General features: G+C 26.4%; 1 protein-coding gene across 1 annotated transcript in view; it reads right to left on the bottom strand.

Annotated features, from left to right (window-relative positions):
• LOC112595098 (lysosome-associated membrane glycoprotein 5) overlaps positions 1–12,161 on the bottom strand; it is a 37,569-nt gene extending 25,408 nt beyond the window's left edge. The window contains exons 1-2 of the mRNA XM_025340189.1: positions 11,401–12,161; positions 3,833–3,939 (exon numbers count right to left, since the gene is read on the bottom strand). Coding sequence (XP_025195974.1) covers positions 3,833–3,939; positions 11,401–11,473 — 180 coding nt within the window. The 5' untranslated portion in view covers positions 11,474–12,161. The remainder of the gene's footprint in view (positions 1–3,832; positions 3,940–11,400) is intronic.
• Between the last annotated feature and the right edge of the window lie 2,231 nt (positions 12,162–14,392).

Genomic DNA, 14,392 nt, shown 5'->3' with positions numbered 1-14,392 from the left:
AAAAAATACATTTAATGTCTTACCTGCCTTAATCATGTAGGGGGCTGCATCTGATAATAACAGCAAAACTTTTTCGTCATTACCACCACTAGGCCACAAAATTCTTAAGCCATTATTGATGAAACGTGAAATAGTAGAATGATTTGTTTTTTCTAGTTTTTTACTAGCAATTAAAAAGGGATTGCAAGAGTTTTCACTACTTAACGCACCTATTAAAAGATTAGCTATGTAGTTACCATTAATATCTGTTGTTTCATCCACAATTAAAAAAATATAGGAGTCCCCAATTTGTTCTCTTATATTTTCAATTGTTTTATTATAACATGGCTCGAGATAAGATTTTCGAAGTAAACTCTCGTCTGGTATATGTTGATTCGTGTATTTTTGCAAGAAATCTCTTAATTGCGGAACTTGAAGTTTAAACCATGGTATATTGGCAGCTACTAAGCTCAAACAGAGATCTTCGTTGAAGTTATTGGTTTTCGATTTGTATACATTTCCTAATAGCATTTGTTTTTTATTATTTAAGGTTCGTTTCAATGAATCTGCATGAATTGATGTATTAACGTGTTGTGTAATTTGGAATTTTTTATTACACGGTACTTGTCGATCACATACTTGACAGTAAATAACTTTTCCATCAGTTGTAAACACAATAGTGTCTTTGTTATATGGTTCAATCCATTGATTTATCAAACACTTAGTAATTGTTCGTATTTTAGACATATTTTCAAAATGTTTTTAATTTACACTAAAGACAAGAAATAAAAATATTAAACAACAACTTCACTAAACAGTAAACAAAACGTGATAGCCGATAGGTATTAAGTACACTATATAGTACAGTAGTACGTGAAACGGCAAAATGTCGCGAATCTAAATCAGTATATTACTTTTCAAATTTGCAGTGTAGCCAATAAATGAATGCTAAATTTTTACACAACAGAAGTAACTTTAAAAGTAATTTAATTTGTCAGATAATAGTTTATTAACATTGTATCAAACTAGAGAAGATAAAATTCTATACTGTGTAGAGTGTAGACGGTAATTTTTTTCGCCAGTATAGCAATTACAGTTTCCAAAATAAAAACATGAGATAATTTGATTATCTACTAAGATTATAAAAAATAAGCACATTATATGCACTTATTAAAAAATATTCCTCAACCTTCCAAATATGCCATTATATGCAAAATTAAATTTAGTCTATGGAATCAGTTGGGCCTGAATCGCCCACATTTCAAACTCTCGTTTAAGTGCATACACTCAGTATGAACATGCAATTGCATACAATTCTGGTCTCTAATTATAACAAATAATGTACAATACAAAAACTAAACCAACCTTAATTTGATATTTAATACGTTTTAATTATATTTACTTATATATTGTACTATTGAATTAAAAAAAAAAAAAAAAAATTAAAATTGTTTTAAAAGAATAATTTTGGCTTATAGACTATATTGTTATATTTTTGTAATTTACATTGGTTTTGGACTATAAATTTATTTAAATAGATTTTAAAGTATTTATTAACGCCTATTGTTTTGTGTACATTTAGTCTTAACACTTATCTAATTTAAACTAAATTATATTATATTATTGACTAGATTAAAATTATTTTGAAAAAAATACTAAACAATACAATATAATATATAAAAATGTACGAAATATTGAAATATGTAAAAATGTATACGTGTATAATTTTTTTTTTTTTTTTTTGACAAAACATGTTATTTAAATTACCCAAACTATTCTTATCTTACTCTGGATCTTTTGAGAACAAACTTACATTTATTAAATTTGGTAAATTATATTTAAAAAATAAAATATATGAAAATAAAAATTTAAAATATAGATAGTTTGAGTTATATTATATACATAAATCAATTTTTATAGATTGTATACATAATATATAGACGTTGTGCATTTATTCTCTAGATAAATTAAAAACGATCGTAGTTTAATTATCAGAGTCATATGGTCGCTAATAACTGTACTTTTTATATTTTTTTTGTTCCCATTTAGATATATATTTAAAAATTTCAACGCCTTTAAAGTGTAATTTTTAAACTGTTCTATTTTTTTCCTACACACATAAGAGCAATATAATTAATTAATCGAGAATTATTTATGATGAAGAAAATTGTATACATGTAATACTGTACATTTTTAATTATTTTCTATATATCTAATTAATATTTTTAATTTAAACTAATTTCCAATCAATTAAGGTTTAAGGTACAATAATTAGAACTGGGCTACCTAATAACTCGAATAACATTTAATTAGAACTTTTCTTTTTCTAAAATGAGGCAATATTAGACTCTATTATATACCTAAGTCTTATTTTATCCATAATTAACACTATTTGATAACAAATTGTGTGATATTATTCATAAAATAAGCAGGAATAATAAATTATACTGTTGCTTTGTATAGAAAATATTCATGCTAAAAACTAAAAATGTATCACTATTCAGAGTTTACTTTTGAGATCATCAATCAAAATTGAGTTATAATTAAATGATAAGTGTATCATATCTGTATAAGTACTTATAATTAGATAATAAACTAAAATTGCAGTTTGAACGAGCCAAATCATTTTTATTATATTAAATATCATAACAATTAATAAATCCTAATACTATTAACTATAGATAAAAAAAAATCATTTAATAAACCAGTGTATTTATACATTTATACTACAATAATACAATGATTATACAAAATAAAAATAAAATAGGGTTATCTTATTGTATCTATTTAAATATATAGATTTACAGCCAATTAATCAATTCATTTTTTTATTTAATGAAATTAAACTCTATTAAGTGTGTGTACAAAAAAAAAAAAAAAACTGTAATTATTATTCGATATTTTGAAAATTTTGAGACATTTTAATAAATTATATTAAGGTATTTACAAAACTTTTATGAATCAGCTAGTATTGACATTACATTAAATTGAATTTATTTACCGAATAATGAATATAAAATAACAAACATTTCTTGACACTTATAAATCCAGCGGATCTACACAAAAAAGTTGTTATTTTTCGTTATTTACTATCGAAGTGGTTTTTCAATTTTTATTTATTTATTTATTTTTTTGTTATTTTCTAATAATGTACAATGCGATTCAATACTGACATTTTTAGAGATATTCCATGTAAACAATTTTATAAATATAAATACTTATGCAATTTTGTATAGAAAATGATCATAAATGTGTGTGACAATTATGTAAAATAGTTAGCGGAGCACTTTTGTACGTATCGCTAATCTATAGTCGATCAATAATATTTTTCAACAATAAGCATGTACATTTTGTGCATTATACTGAGAAACAACAAGAAATATAAAAATATGCATGTAATTTAATAATTTTATGTAATGTAATATTTATGTATTATATTTCTGATAGTAATATTGAACTTTTTTTTTTGCAAAGCTATTCTAAAAAAATTATTGTCCTTTTTTAATTATTAGCCAGAAAAAATTTCATATTTTTTCCATGGTCAAATTTATATATATAGTATTTATATAATTCCCGAGAATCTCCAAATTAAGTTTATAACTTCACTCAACTTGGAAAACAAACCATGATTTTGTAATGTAAAACAAATAAATTTGATAAAAAAAATTTTAAAATGTATGTTATTTTTGTCCACTGTGCATATAACTGAATTGTTACTTGTTTGTTAGAAAGTTAACCCATTTCTGATTTATACTAATTTTCACATTTCAATCATGATATGATATTTTTATTAAAATAATTTAATCACAAAAATTAAATAAATAATTAAATAACAATAAAACAAATTACTTACCACTTTTTGAAATGTAGTAATTGGATACTGTCGTTTTATGTTATTTTGTTCATATATTTGTAAGGCATTTATTGGAGCGACGAGAATATGATTAAACATCACAATTGCTAAAAACAAATTAAAAAATATTTTATAATTAAAAAAAAAGGTTTTCATAGATCATTTATTAAATATATTATTAATAGTGTAATATAATTAAAAATATTTTATATAATAAAAAAATGATTAGATTTTTTATGATTTTTGAAAAAAAAATTATTTATCAGATGTCCAGATAAACATGACCTATAATTTTAAAACTTTTAAAAATAACTAAAACTATAAAAATAAAAATTCCTTTAGTTCTATATAATTCCCTACTGTTTTTAGAATGCTAATCATTGATTGGTATTACAATTTTGAATAACTTACAAGTACTATATATATATACTTACATTAAATTTTCATTTTTGAATTATTATATTCTATGAATGCTTATACGTGTACATAATGTATAACAATTTCGAAAGAACTAATTAAATAATTTCATTTTTATTACATTATATTTTGTATATAATGTTAAATAAATTTATAAATTACACTGATTTGATGAATGTTTAATTGTTAACTAAATTTAAATTTCTCTGGTATAAAGTGTATAAAAATATAAAAATAAAAATATTAATAGTTTATATGTTTTGATATTGACTTGACTTAAAAATTTTCAATAATTATGGGCGCATGTAAACTCCACCGATTGCGACCTTTTTAGACCTTTTTTCATGTAAACTCCACCGGTACGTTTTTTTTACCTGAAAAAAAAATGTAAACTCCACCGGTACGTTTTTTTTACCTGAAAAAAAAATGTAAACTCCACTGGTATGTTTTTTTTTTAAATTGTAATCCAAATTCAATCTGATTAATTAAGTTTACATAATTTATGTGGGTGCAGATTTATTATATTTTTATTAAATATATAATTATTAATAATAATTAACAATAATTAAAAAAAAAAAAATCATAAAAATCAAATATCAATAATAGAAAATTGAAAAATATATAATTATTAATAATAATTAACAATAATTTAAAAAAAAAAAATCATAAAAATCTAATAAAAATTTATTATTTATATATATTATATTTAGATACTTATATCTTTTTTTTTACACAATATTAAAATAAATGATATAATAATAATTAATAGTGATCACTAGTTCGATGTTAAAATAATGTTAATTAAAATAAATGAATAAAAAATAATTAATCAAAGAAAATTTAGGTTTTAAAAAAATTTGTTTGGTTTTAAAATTAGGTTTTAAAATTTGGTTTGATAATGTTTAGATGCAGCTTTGACGAATTGTATACTGGTAATATTGTTTGCCTTAAATGACGAAAAAATACGTATCGGTGGAGTTTACATTTTTTTTTCAGGTAAAAAAAATGTATCGGTGGAATTTACATGTTATAAATCCAACCCTAAAATCAACTACCTGTAAATCGGTGGAGTTTACAATCGCCCATAATTATGTTTAAAAAAGAAAATTCACTTATAGGTTTTTAAGTCGTCTCCCGTTCTTCTTTTAATGGGTTTAATATAGGTAGGTAATTTTAACGAAGGTTATAGAAAAATTTTAAAGTTCAAAAGAAATTATAGGTATACCCACAATGTTATTACCATTTAAGAATGTTGCGTGATATTATGGTATTACATGAGAAATAAAATAAATAAAACTAAGTTTACAAAAATTGGTTATAAGTAGTTATAACTATTTTTGATGAATTTTATTGTACAATTTATATATAAAAAAATTAGTGCATTTCATTTTCCATTTTCACTACATTAATTAATAAGTACATTATGGATTATTTTTTTTCTTTAATTATTGTACAGTTTTTGATAAAATAATAGTAGGTATATTTTTCAACATCTAATTGTATTTAATTATTTTTATTTCTGACTTCAAAATAAAAACAAAAATTGATTTTCGAAGAAAAAAGTCTTTTTAATTTACGTTTTTAGTTGATTTGGTTTCTGGAAAATAAAACAATAACTTTTGAATTAAAATATATTGTTTTGAAAAAAATTCAAGCTACTGTTTGGAACTCGCGATGAAGTTTAAGCTCATCTATATTGTGGTAAAATAAATTAAACAGAAGTTAAAATAATTACTTAACTACAATTGTGTGGAAAATTCTAATTGAATCATCTTTCTAGTCATATAATAATTCACAAGTTAAATAAAAATTGATGTTATTGATATAAAATATATACCCATTTAATGTATCTAAAAACTTGTATGGCAAATATTGACATGTTTACACAAATATTTTAATTTTAAAGAAATATGATATAAGACATATTTTTACATTTTATTTTTTTAAATTAAAATTCAGATTAAATAATATAATTTTAATAAATCTAAGAAAAATTCATATTTAATAAATTTATAATAAAATAAATAATTTTAATTATGTCTTACTCAAGCTATATCTGAAAGTAAAATTTTACAGTTTATTAAGACAATAATAATAATAATGAAAAAAGTGACTAAATTTATGAAATTGTTTTAATTAAATAATAAAAAGTGTCGACAAATCATTATTGATACGTTGAAATAAAATCAATTTAGATCTGTTATAGATTCAATTAATATCGTTGATTTTGTTTGTATTAAATTCTTATGATCATATTGATAACGTTTCTACTTTCTATTTTTGATGAGTTTTGAATAATATATGTATTATTAAAAATAATAAAATAGAATAAATTCAACAAATGTATAAAAATAATAAAATTACATGTATTATTAATTTGCTTTATAGAATAATTTTTTTTATATGAAAAATTTATTTTTGAATATAAGCAATATTTTAAATTATTTATGTTAAATTGTGATATAGAGAATATATTAAAAGTTTAAAACCATTGATTTTCTATAATACGCACCTAGTTAATTTAACATAAGTACTAGTTTATTTTGAATTTGCATTTATATTGTGCATGAGTGTGAAATGTTATTAATATATTTTGGTTTTGACTTATATTTAAGACATATTTATAGAATTAATAAAACGTTTTTGAAATAAAACATTTTATTTATTTTTAACACATCACTATTTTCTTATGTTTTTAATCTGTCGTAAAAATATTTTACTATAGTTTAGAATTATTCTATGATAATAAAAGCTGTAGGTTGTAAAAAAAAAACAAAAAATAAAACTAATAAAATTGATCTTATGTTTAGTAGGAAAATAGAGGAAAATATTCAATAAAATAACAAAAGATCTGAGAAGAAACTATTAGGGATAGGGAGTATGAATAGATGCATAATATTAAAAATTTAATGATGTTCAGTGGTATATTTTATATTTTGTTTTTGAAGAAAACCTTTTTTAACATTACCAATTTCAATTGATAATTGGATTTTGGACAATAACTGCTGGATTATATTTACATTCACTAAAGAAGCTGATTATTTATGTAAACAAAAAATAAAATTACAATTTAATAGAAATTACAATGGTCTTGAAAGTCAACAGAATTAGTAAGTAATAAATTAAATTATAAGTCCTCAAAATTGTTCATTCGAAGAACAGGTAACGATTTATTTTTATTTTTAATATTTAACAAAGAAGGTCATTCAATGATACAATTGAAATATTCTAAAACCGGCTATATTTTATTGTAAAAAATCATAGATCACTAATGAAAATAAACATTATGATAAAATTAAAATAAATACAATGTTATTTTTATAAAATTTATAAAATAAAAATCAACACTTAATTTTAAAAATAATAATCTTTAATGATTAAATATGTAATGAAATTTGTTGGTTGTTTTAAATAATTATAAATAATAAGATAAAAATTCAATTATAAGATGTAAATTCAGGAAATAGATTAAAATAAGTACCAAATGTATTTCAATTATAAAAAAAGGAATTTATGACATTACTACATGCTTTATCAAATCCAGTAAAATTTTAAGAGTAAAATGATTTTTTAGTATAGATTATAGTGTAATTAGAGTATTTTAGACACAGAAAAAATCAAGAGATATTAATATGGAGAGGTTAATATTATTTATTCGATGCTGTTAAAATGTATCAATAAATTAAAAGCAATTTATGATTTAGCTCTTATATGATTTAGATTATTTCACCTACATCACCATCAATGAAGTATTAAAATTATTAATTAAAGTAAATGTAAAAAAAATTGGTTTTAATAAGTTTATTTCATCAATAAAATGTATGTATAAAATAAAATGAGTCAACTGTTTATTATATAAATACTATCAAAAGTATTGACTAATACATATTGAACTAAATATAAACATATTTAAAATCAAAACATTTTAATTAATATCTATAATATTCTATAATAAAATAATATAACATAAAAATAAGATTTAAAAAAAATATTGACTATGATTTTTCATTGTGTAATACGAGGCTTTATATATTTAATATGTAATATGTAATATGCTACTATGGAATAATAATAATTGATTGGTGTAGTTTTAAAGAGTCTGTATTTGACAGAATATCTAGTGCATTATTTAATAATCAGTAAACATCAAGTAATCGATGAAGTGTATATAGAATAATTCTATTATAAATAATTTAAAATAATTTAAATTTTTTGATAGTTTGAGATTTAATACATATATTTTTTTTCAAAATCAAAATGTAAAATAATCAATAAATTAATAAAGCACTGTTTAAATTTATATTTTTAAATAGTTTAATAAATTTAATTAAAGTTATAACAATTTATTTAAAAAATAGACTTCAAAAAAATAAAATTATTAGAATATGTTCTCATAATAGTATATAAATTAATGGTATTTTCGTAATTTTATAGAATATAGATTTACGTGTTGATTAATAACTAGTTCTAAAATTTACCTATTGTCTTTTTAATGTTAAAATACATTCAAAATAATGTTAAAAGTAATGTTTAAATAAGAAATTTTAGAGACTGGAGAAAATGTTCGAGATATCAACGATTTCGAGTTAAAGAAGTTCGACTGTATTATTAAAGATTATATGCAATAATAAAACTTTGAATTTAAAAATAAATTTCAATTTGCAAAAAACATTTTATTAAAATGTATTTTTTAGATTGTAGATTTTAAATAGTAAGATAATCATAAAGTAATGTCCATTTCTATTTTTTATTTTATTATTATTAATTATTTATATGCGTATTATGTGTAAATTAAATTGTACAAATGCAAGCCTTAAGGTCTTTGGTAGGTATTTACTAAATTATTTACATTATTTTACCTTATATTTAATCCGTTTCAATGCTAAAGTTTGGTATGGGTGGTGTTTTAATCCACAAAATAATAAAATATAATACTTTGTATGTCATTATCAACACGATTTTTAATTTTATATTTGCTTAAGCTAAAACCATCAAATTATCTTTTTATAAAAATAAACCTGTAAAATATAAATAATTTAAATATATATTTGAGATAATTTTCACTTAAACTTTCATAAAAAAAATATTTATTAATTTTAATTACAATTATAATATTAGATAGAGAAGAATATTTTAGTAAACATATAGTCATTTCAAACTCACCAACTCTAATGAAAAAAAATCTACTTATACCTTTGTATGTTTAACCTCATAATATACGTAAACATCATTGCATTTAATGTTTATGAGCATTTTGATTCTACTTAAAGAAAGAGAGGTATAATTTTAAGTCGCGGTGGTGGTTATTTTCTTAAGAAGTTATATCTTATGGGTGCACTAAAGTTTTATGCATTTATATGCATTCTATATTTTACATTTGTGAGGTTATGTTATGTTGTTTTCGAAAATATTTCAAAGCGTGATAATAAAATGTAAGTAAACCTATATTTAAATAAACATTTTATTATTATCCTATAGTATATTGGATAGACTACGTTTAACACAAAATCGTTTTTTAAAACTAATACAATTTAAAAATATCTATACTATTGTTACTCTCTGGCATTTAAAACATGGTTAACTAGGTAATTTTAATATAATTAAGATAAGTTAATTTTTCATCGATTTATCTTATTATTTATTTGAATAACACGTCATATTCTTTAGTATAAAAAAAAATAACGTAAAACATAACATAATATTGTTTATGTGCATAATTTATAATTTTCTCCTATTAAAAATTGTCTTAGTTATGATTACGGACTTGCCCATATTATTTTTTAATAATATATTAACACTAATTACAAACTAATTAAATAAACGAATTAAATATAATATAATATTATAAAACAGTTTTATAAATACATTTAGGCGAAAACTAAGAAAACAAGTAATATCTACACGTAATCAATTTTCATGAATTTTTTTTTTTTTTGTAAATTAGTAAATTAGTAATATATAAAATTATAAATTATAATTGCTTCACTGGAATAGTAAATTACACAGAATAAAATATAAACCAACGTAAGATTTTCAATTAAAATTAAACTTAAGTTTAAACTTCCAAAAAGTAAGCTAGTAGTTATTATAATGAGTGTCTGTTAATATCTTTTATAATACGAGTTCTAGATACACTTAGACAACACACATGATATATAATTAATAAAAATTAATTTAACTATAAATTATACTAAATACATATCGAGTAAATCATTTATATGTAATGCAAAAAAAAATGGTAATATAATGTATCTAATCAACATAATTTATAAACTTACTATTCAACATATTACAGTTGTATATACATTGTAACTATAGTGTTCTAGTGTTAATGGAGCGTGGTTTCTTGGCTCATAGACCATTTAAACCTATTAAATATATTTACTTGGGATACCTAGGTATTTAATTCACAGTGTTAAGTAACGAAACAAAGCAGGAAATTGGCATGGGTAGTGTTCGTTCATGGATACGAACCAGTCTTGTTCAAAAACTGCTCGTCGGACGTAACAAAGGTGAGTATACCAAGTATGCCGAGCACGCAAAAAGCGTATTTCACAAGACAAGAGAAAAATCTTACAGGAGGATGTTGGTAGAGAATAAGATATATAAAAAAAAAAAAGAAAAAAAGTCTACGTGATGAGTGAGATGATTTCTGATTTCTGACTTCATAAACGACAACAACTACACCTATGCATTGATAATATGACTGCTACTGGTAAGTATCATAATAATATATACGTAATTACGACCATTGGTTATAAACATCAGCTACCTCCAAACAATACTATAGTCTATTAATCAGCGTGTAAATTACGTCGTCCGCCGTGTCGTGTCACGTATAAAGGTCGAGCTAGGCGGCCCAATTCTGGAAACGTTCTGGAAGATCGTGGTTATATTGAATCGTACCGGGATCGCGACTGCCGATCGAATCGCTGGATACGATACAAATTACACGACAAACGACAGACGACTCAACCACAGAACGATATCGGCTTTAATGTCACTATAATTACAAGGGCAGCGGCCTAAGATACGTGACAATAATAATAATAATATTTATTTTAATAATGAAAAAAAAAAAATTATGATATCGTAACAGACTGGACCGACGTGGGGCGGCGGATAGCTGATGACGGTTTATTTTTTCTTACCTGCAGTAAACAAAACGCATCGAAACGTGGTGGTGGCGGTGGCTGCGGTGTAGGACTGGTGGACGACGGACATGGTTCGGCCGCGTGTTACACCGACGGGGTTGGTTCTCAAGACGATGGATAACCACAGCGGCAATGAGATGGTACCGGTGCAAACTGCGTCCGTCGACTGAGTCGGATATCGCGCGGCGACCGTCGACGACCGCTTTGATGTAACGTGCGTGTGCGAGTGGCGTGTGGTGCTCGGCGTCAGGTGCGTGTGAGCTCGTGCGTGCGTGGTTACGCGTCCGCGAGCTTGTGTGCGCGCGCGCGTGCGCGTGTGTGTCGCACGCGTGTGCGCACGCGTGTACGTGTGCGTGTGTGTACCGTCCGCACGAATCTGTCGTCGATCGAACGACGATCGCGGCAACGATGGAGGTGGTGCCGTCGGCGTTGGGGCGCTAACGGATGAGGCGGCGGCGATGGCGGTGGTGGTGGCGACGATGATGATAGTACTATTATAAACGCTATTATTGCGCGGCTGTAAAATGGAACGACCGAATCCGCGATATTTATATTATAGTAATAATACTAATAATAATATTTTTATACTTTAAATTATTGTCAAGAAAACGGTTTTGGGATAGGTTGCGGCGGAAAAGGGGTAAATTAGAATCGTTATCCGAACGGCGTGCGGGGAGGGCAACGACGGACGGCAGTGTTCGTGCGCGTGGATGAAACTGCGCGTGCGGTGGCGCGACAACGATAAGACAACTGCGACAGCGGTGGTGGCAGAGTGTGCAATGCGTGCGGCGCGCCGAGTGGATGGGCGAAAAATTGGAAGAAAAAAACGCTAACTCTTTGCGTATATCGACGCGGGTAACACCCCTAAACGGCCCCGCATTCTAAAACGCCTGTGTACCGCGCGAGATTCGTAGTTAAAAGGCGAGCTTTATATATTTATATATATACATAAATTTTCCTTTCCCGCTCAATGGTCGCCATAGCTTCCTCTGTATTCGTTGCTACCGAAGGTCGCGGCCTCCTACAGTATCGCACGGCCGTCGCTTCGGAATTATAATCGACCGTAAAACAAACGATAGGTAAATGCAATAATGATTGAAGGTATGGGTACAACGACAGCTTAAGCACCGCAGCAAACCGCACGAGGAGCGGGCACTGCCAGCGGTAATACGTCACGACGAAGAATGCAGTTGCGTATAGCCCGCGTCCCCGTAAATTGCACGTTATTATAATGGGTATACTTGTGCGCGGCGCTGAATCAATATTATACCGTGTGCAGGTCTGACCTCGCCCTCACCGAAAGCTACGAACCGATGCGGCGGCGGTAACAGCATGGCGTGGGCGGCGACGGCGCGCGCGTATCACCAACGACGACTATACTGTGTAGTAGTATAGTTTGCTTCACTATGCGACCAACTCACTCACCCAGCCTATCCACCTACAACCCTTACTCTGCCACCGCCCCCGCCACCCACCGCCGTCGCTGCAATCGCCGCTTCTTCGCACAGCTACACCACTAGTCACCCCGATTGGGTACTTACCCCCGGTGCGTCATCGTCGCTGCCTACGGCGGTAAGTCGCAGGCACCCACGCGATTTTTCCATACACCATATTTTAATACTTGGGCAACTAACGCGCGTGTACGTGGGTATAATATGTGTAAGGCGATGATGACGACAACGCCAGAGGCGCTCGAGGCGGGCGGCGGCCATTCGACAGCAGCGGTCGGTGAACTTTTTCTCGTTTTTATTTTTATCCTTTCGTGTTCTACCCCAACCATCCGTTTTCCGGTGCGCTTTTCATTTTGCTTTTCCATCCCACACTGAAACATACATGGGTCACGTGATCGCGTTAGCCCAAATCACCAAAGCCGGTTGCAGGGTTCATTTGTTTAGGATTAGGTTAGGTTAGTGAACTGGCTTTGGACTCAAATCTATGAGCTTTTGTTATACAAACGTTTACAATCAATATTATGTATACTTATGTATATTACTATTGTATATATACTCTGAAAATTCAGTCTTAAATCTTTGAAAAAACTTGGAGTATACAGAAACATCATAAGACGTTTCATAACTTATTTGTGAGAGAGTATTTTAATACGATAAAGAATTTATGTAATATATTGCATAAAGATCAGTCTTAAATTTTCATTATTCAGTATAAGTGTTAGCCGTTAGGTTAGGTCGGTTATTATGATTGGCAAGAACATTACATTACAATACGTATATATACGCAACGAGTAGGTATATGCAGTATATGCAATGGAATCTTGATGGAACAATTAAATATCATACCCTAAAGCTTTGCACTTGTACTATTGTCTACACATTTTTTACACAAATAAAAATTATTTATTAATAAAAAAAATAATTGCTTAGCCCTATCTTTGTTCAGTATTGAGTTTTTCAATAGAAATTAAATTTTTATTTCATCCAGACGGAATTAACATTGGGAATATTAACTGTCTGAACTCTAGTACTGCATACATAATTAGTTAATATAAATAAAACTGTTTATTAATATTACCTATAAATCGACGGATATGTCGTTAAATATTAATGATATTATTATCGAAACATCGAAAACATTGTGGGTTCAACTACATCATGATTATGTGCACTATATGCACTCGTTATTAAATGTATCATAAAAAAGGCACATAATATACCTACTCTCAGAGTTTAATACATTTTGGTTAAATTATCAGTTTTATTCAGTATTTATTAGCGTCAAATGTCTTTACTATTTTTTGTTGTTTGTAAATAAATGGTGCAAAAGTCAACAGTCTAACTACAAAGTTACGATTTATATTAATGTTGCTTCCTTGAATAGTGACTAGTTGAAATTATTATTAATTAATTAAATTAAATTAAATAATACATCTAATATACTTATTCAGTTTCGAAACATTTTTACAAGATTTGAAAATTGATCATTTGATACTATCTATCTTAATGTATATGCTTGAATGATGATTACTAATTAT

The sequence above is a fragment of the Melanaphis sacchari genome, unplaced genomic scaffold (genome assembly GCF_002803265.2).
Source record: "Melanaphis sacchari strain LSU unplaced genomic scaffold, SCAv2.0 Contig254_pilon_pilon, whole genome shotgun sequence".
In the NCBI taxonomy this organism is placed as follows: Eukaryota; Metazoa; Arthropoda; class Insecta; order Hemiptera; family Aphididae; genus Melanaphis; species Melanaphis sacchari.
This window is presented reverse-complemented; position numbering and strand designations above follow the sequence as displayed.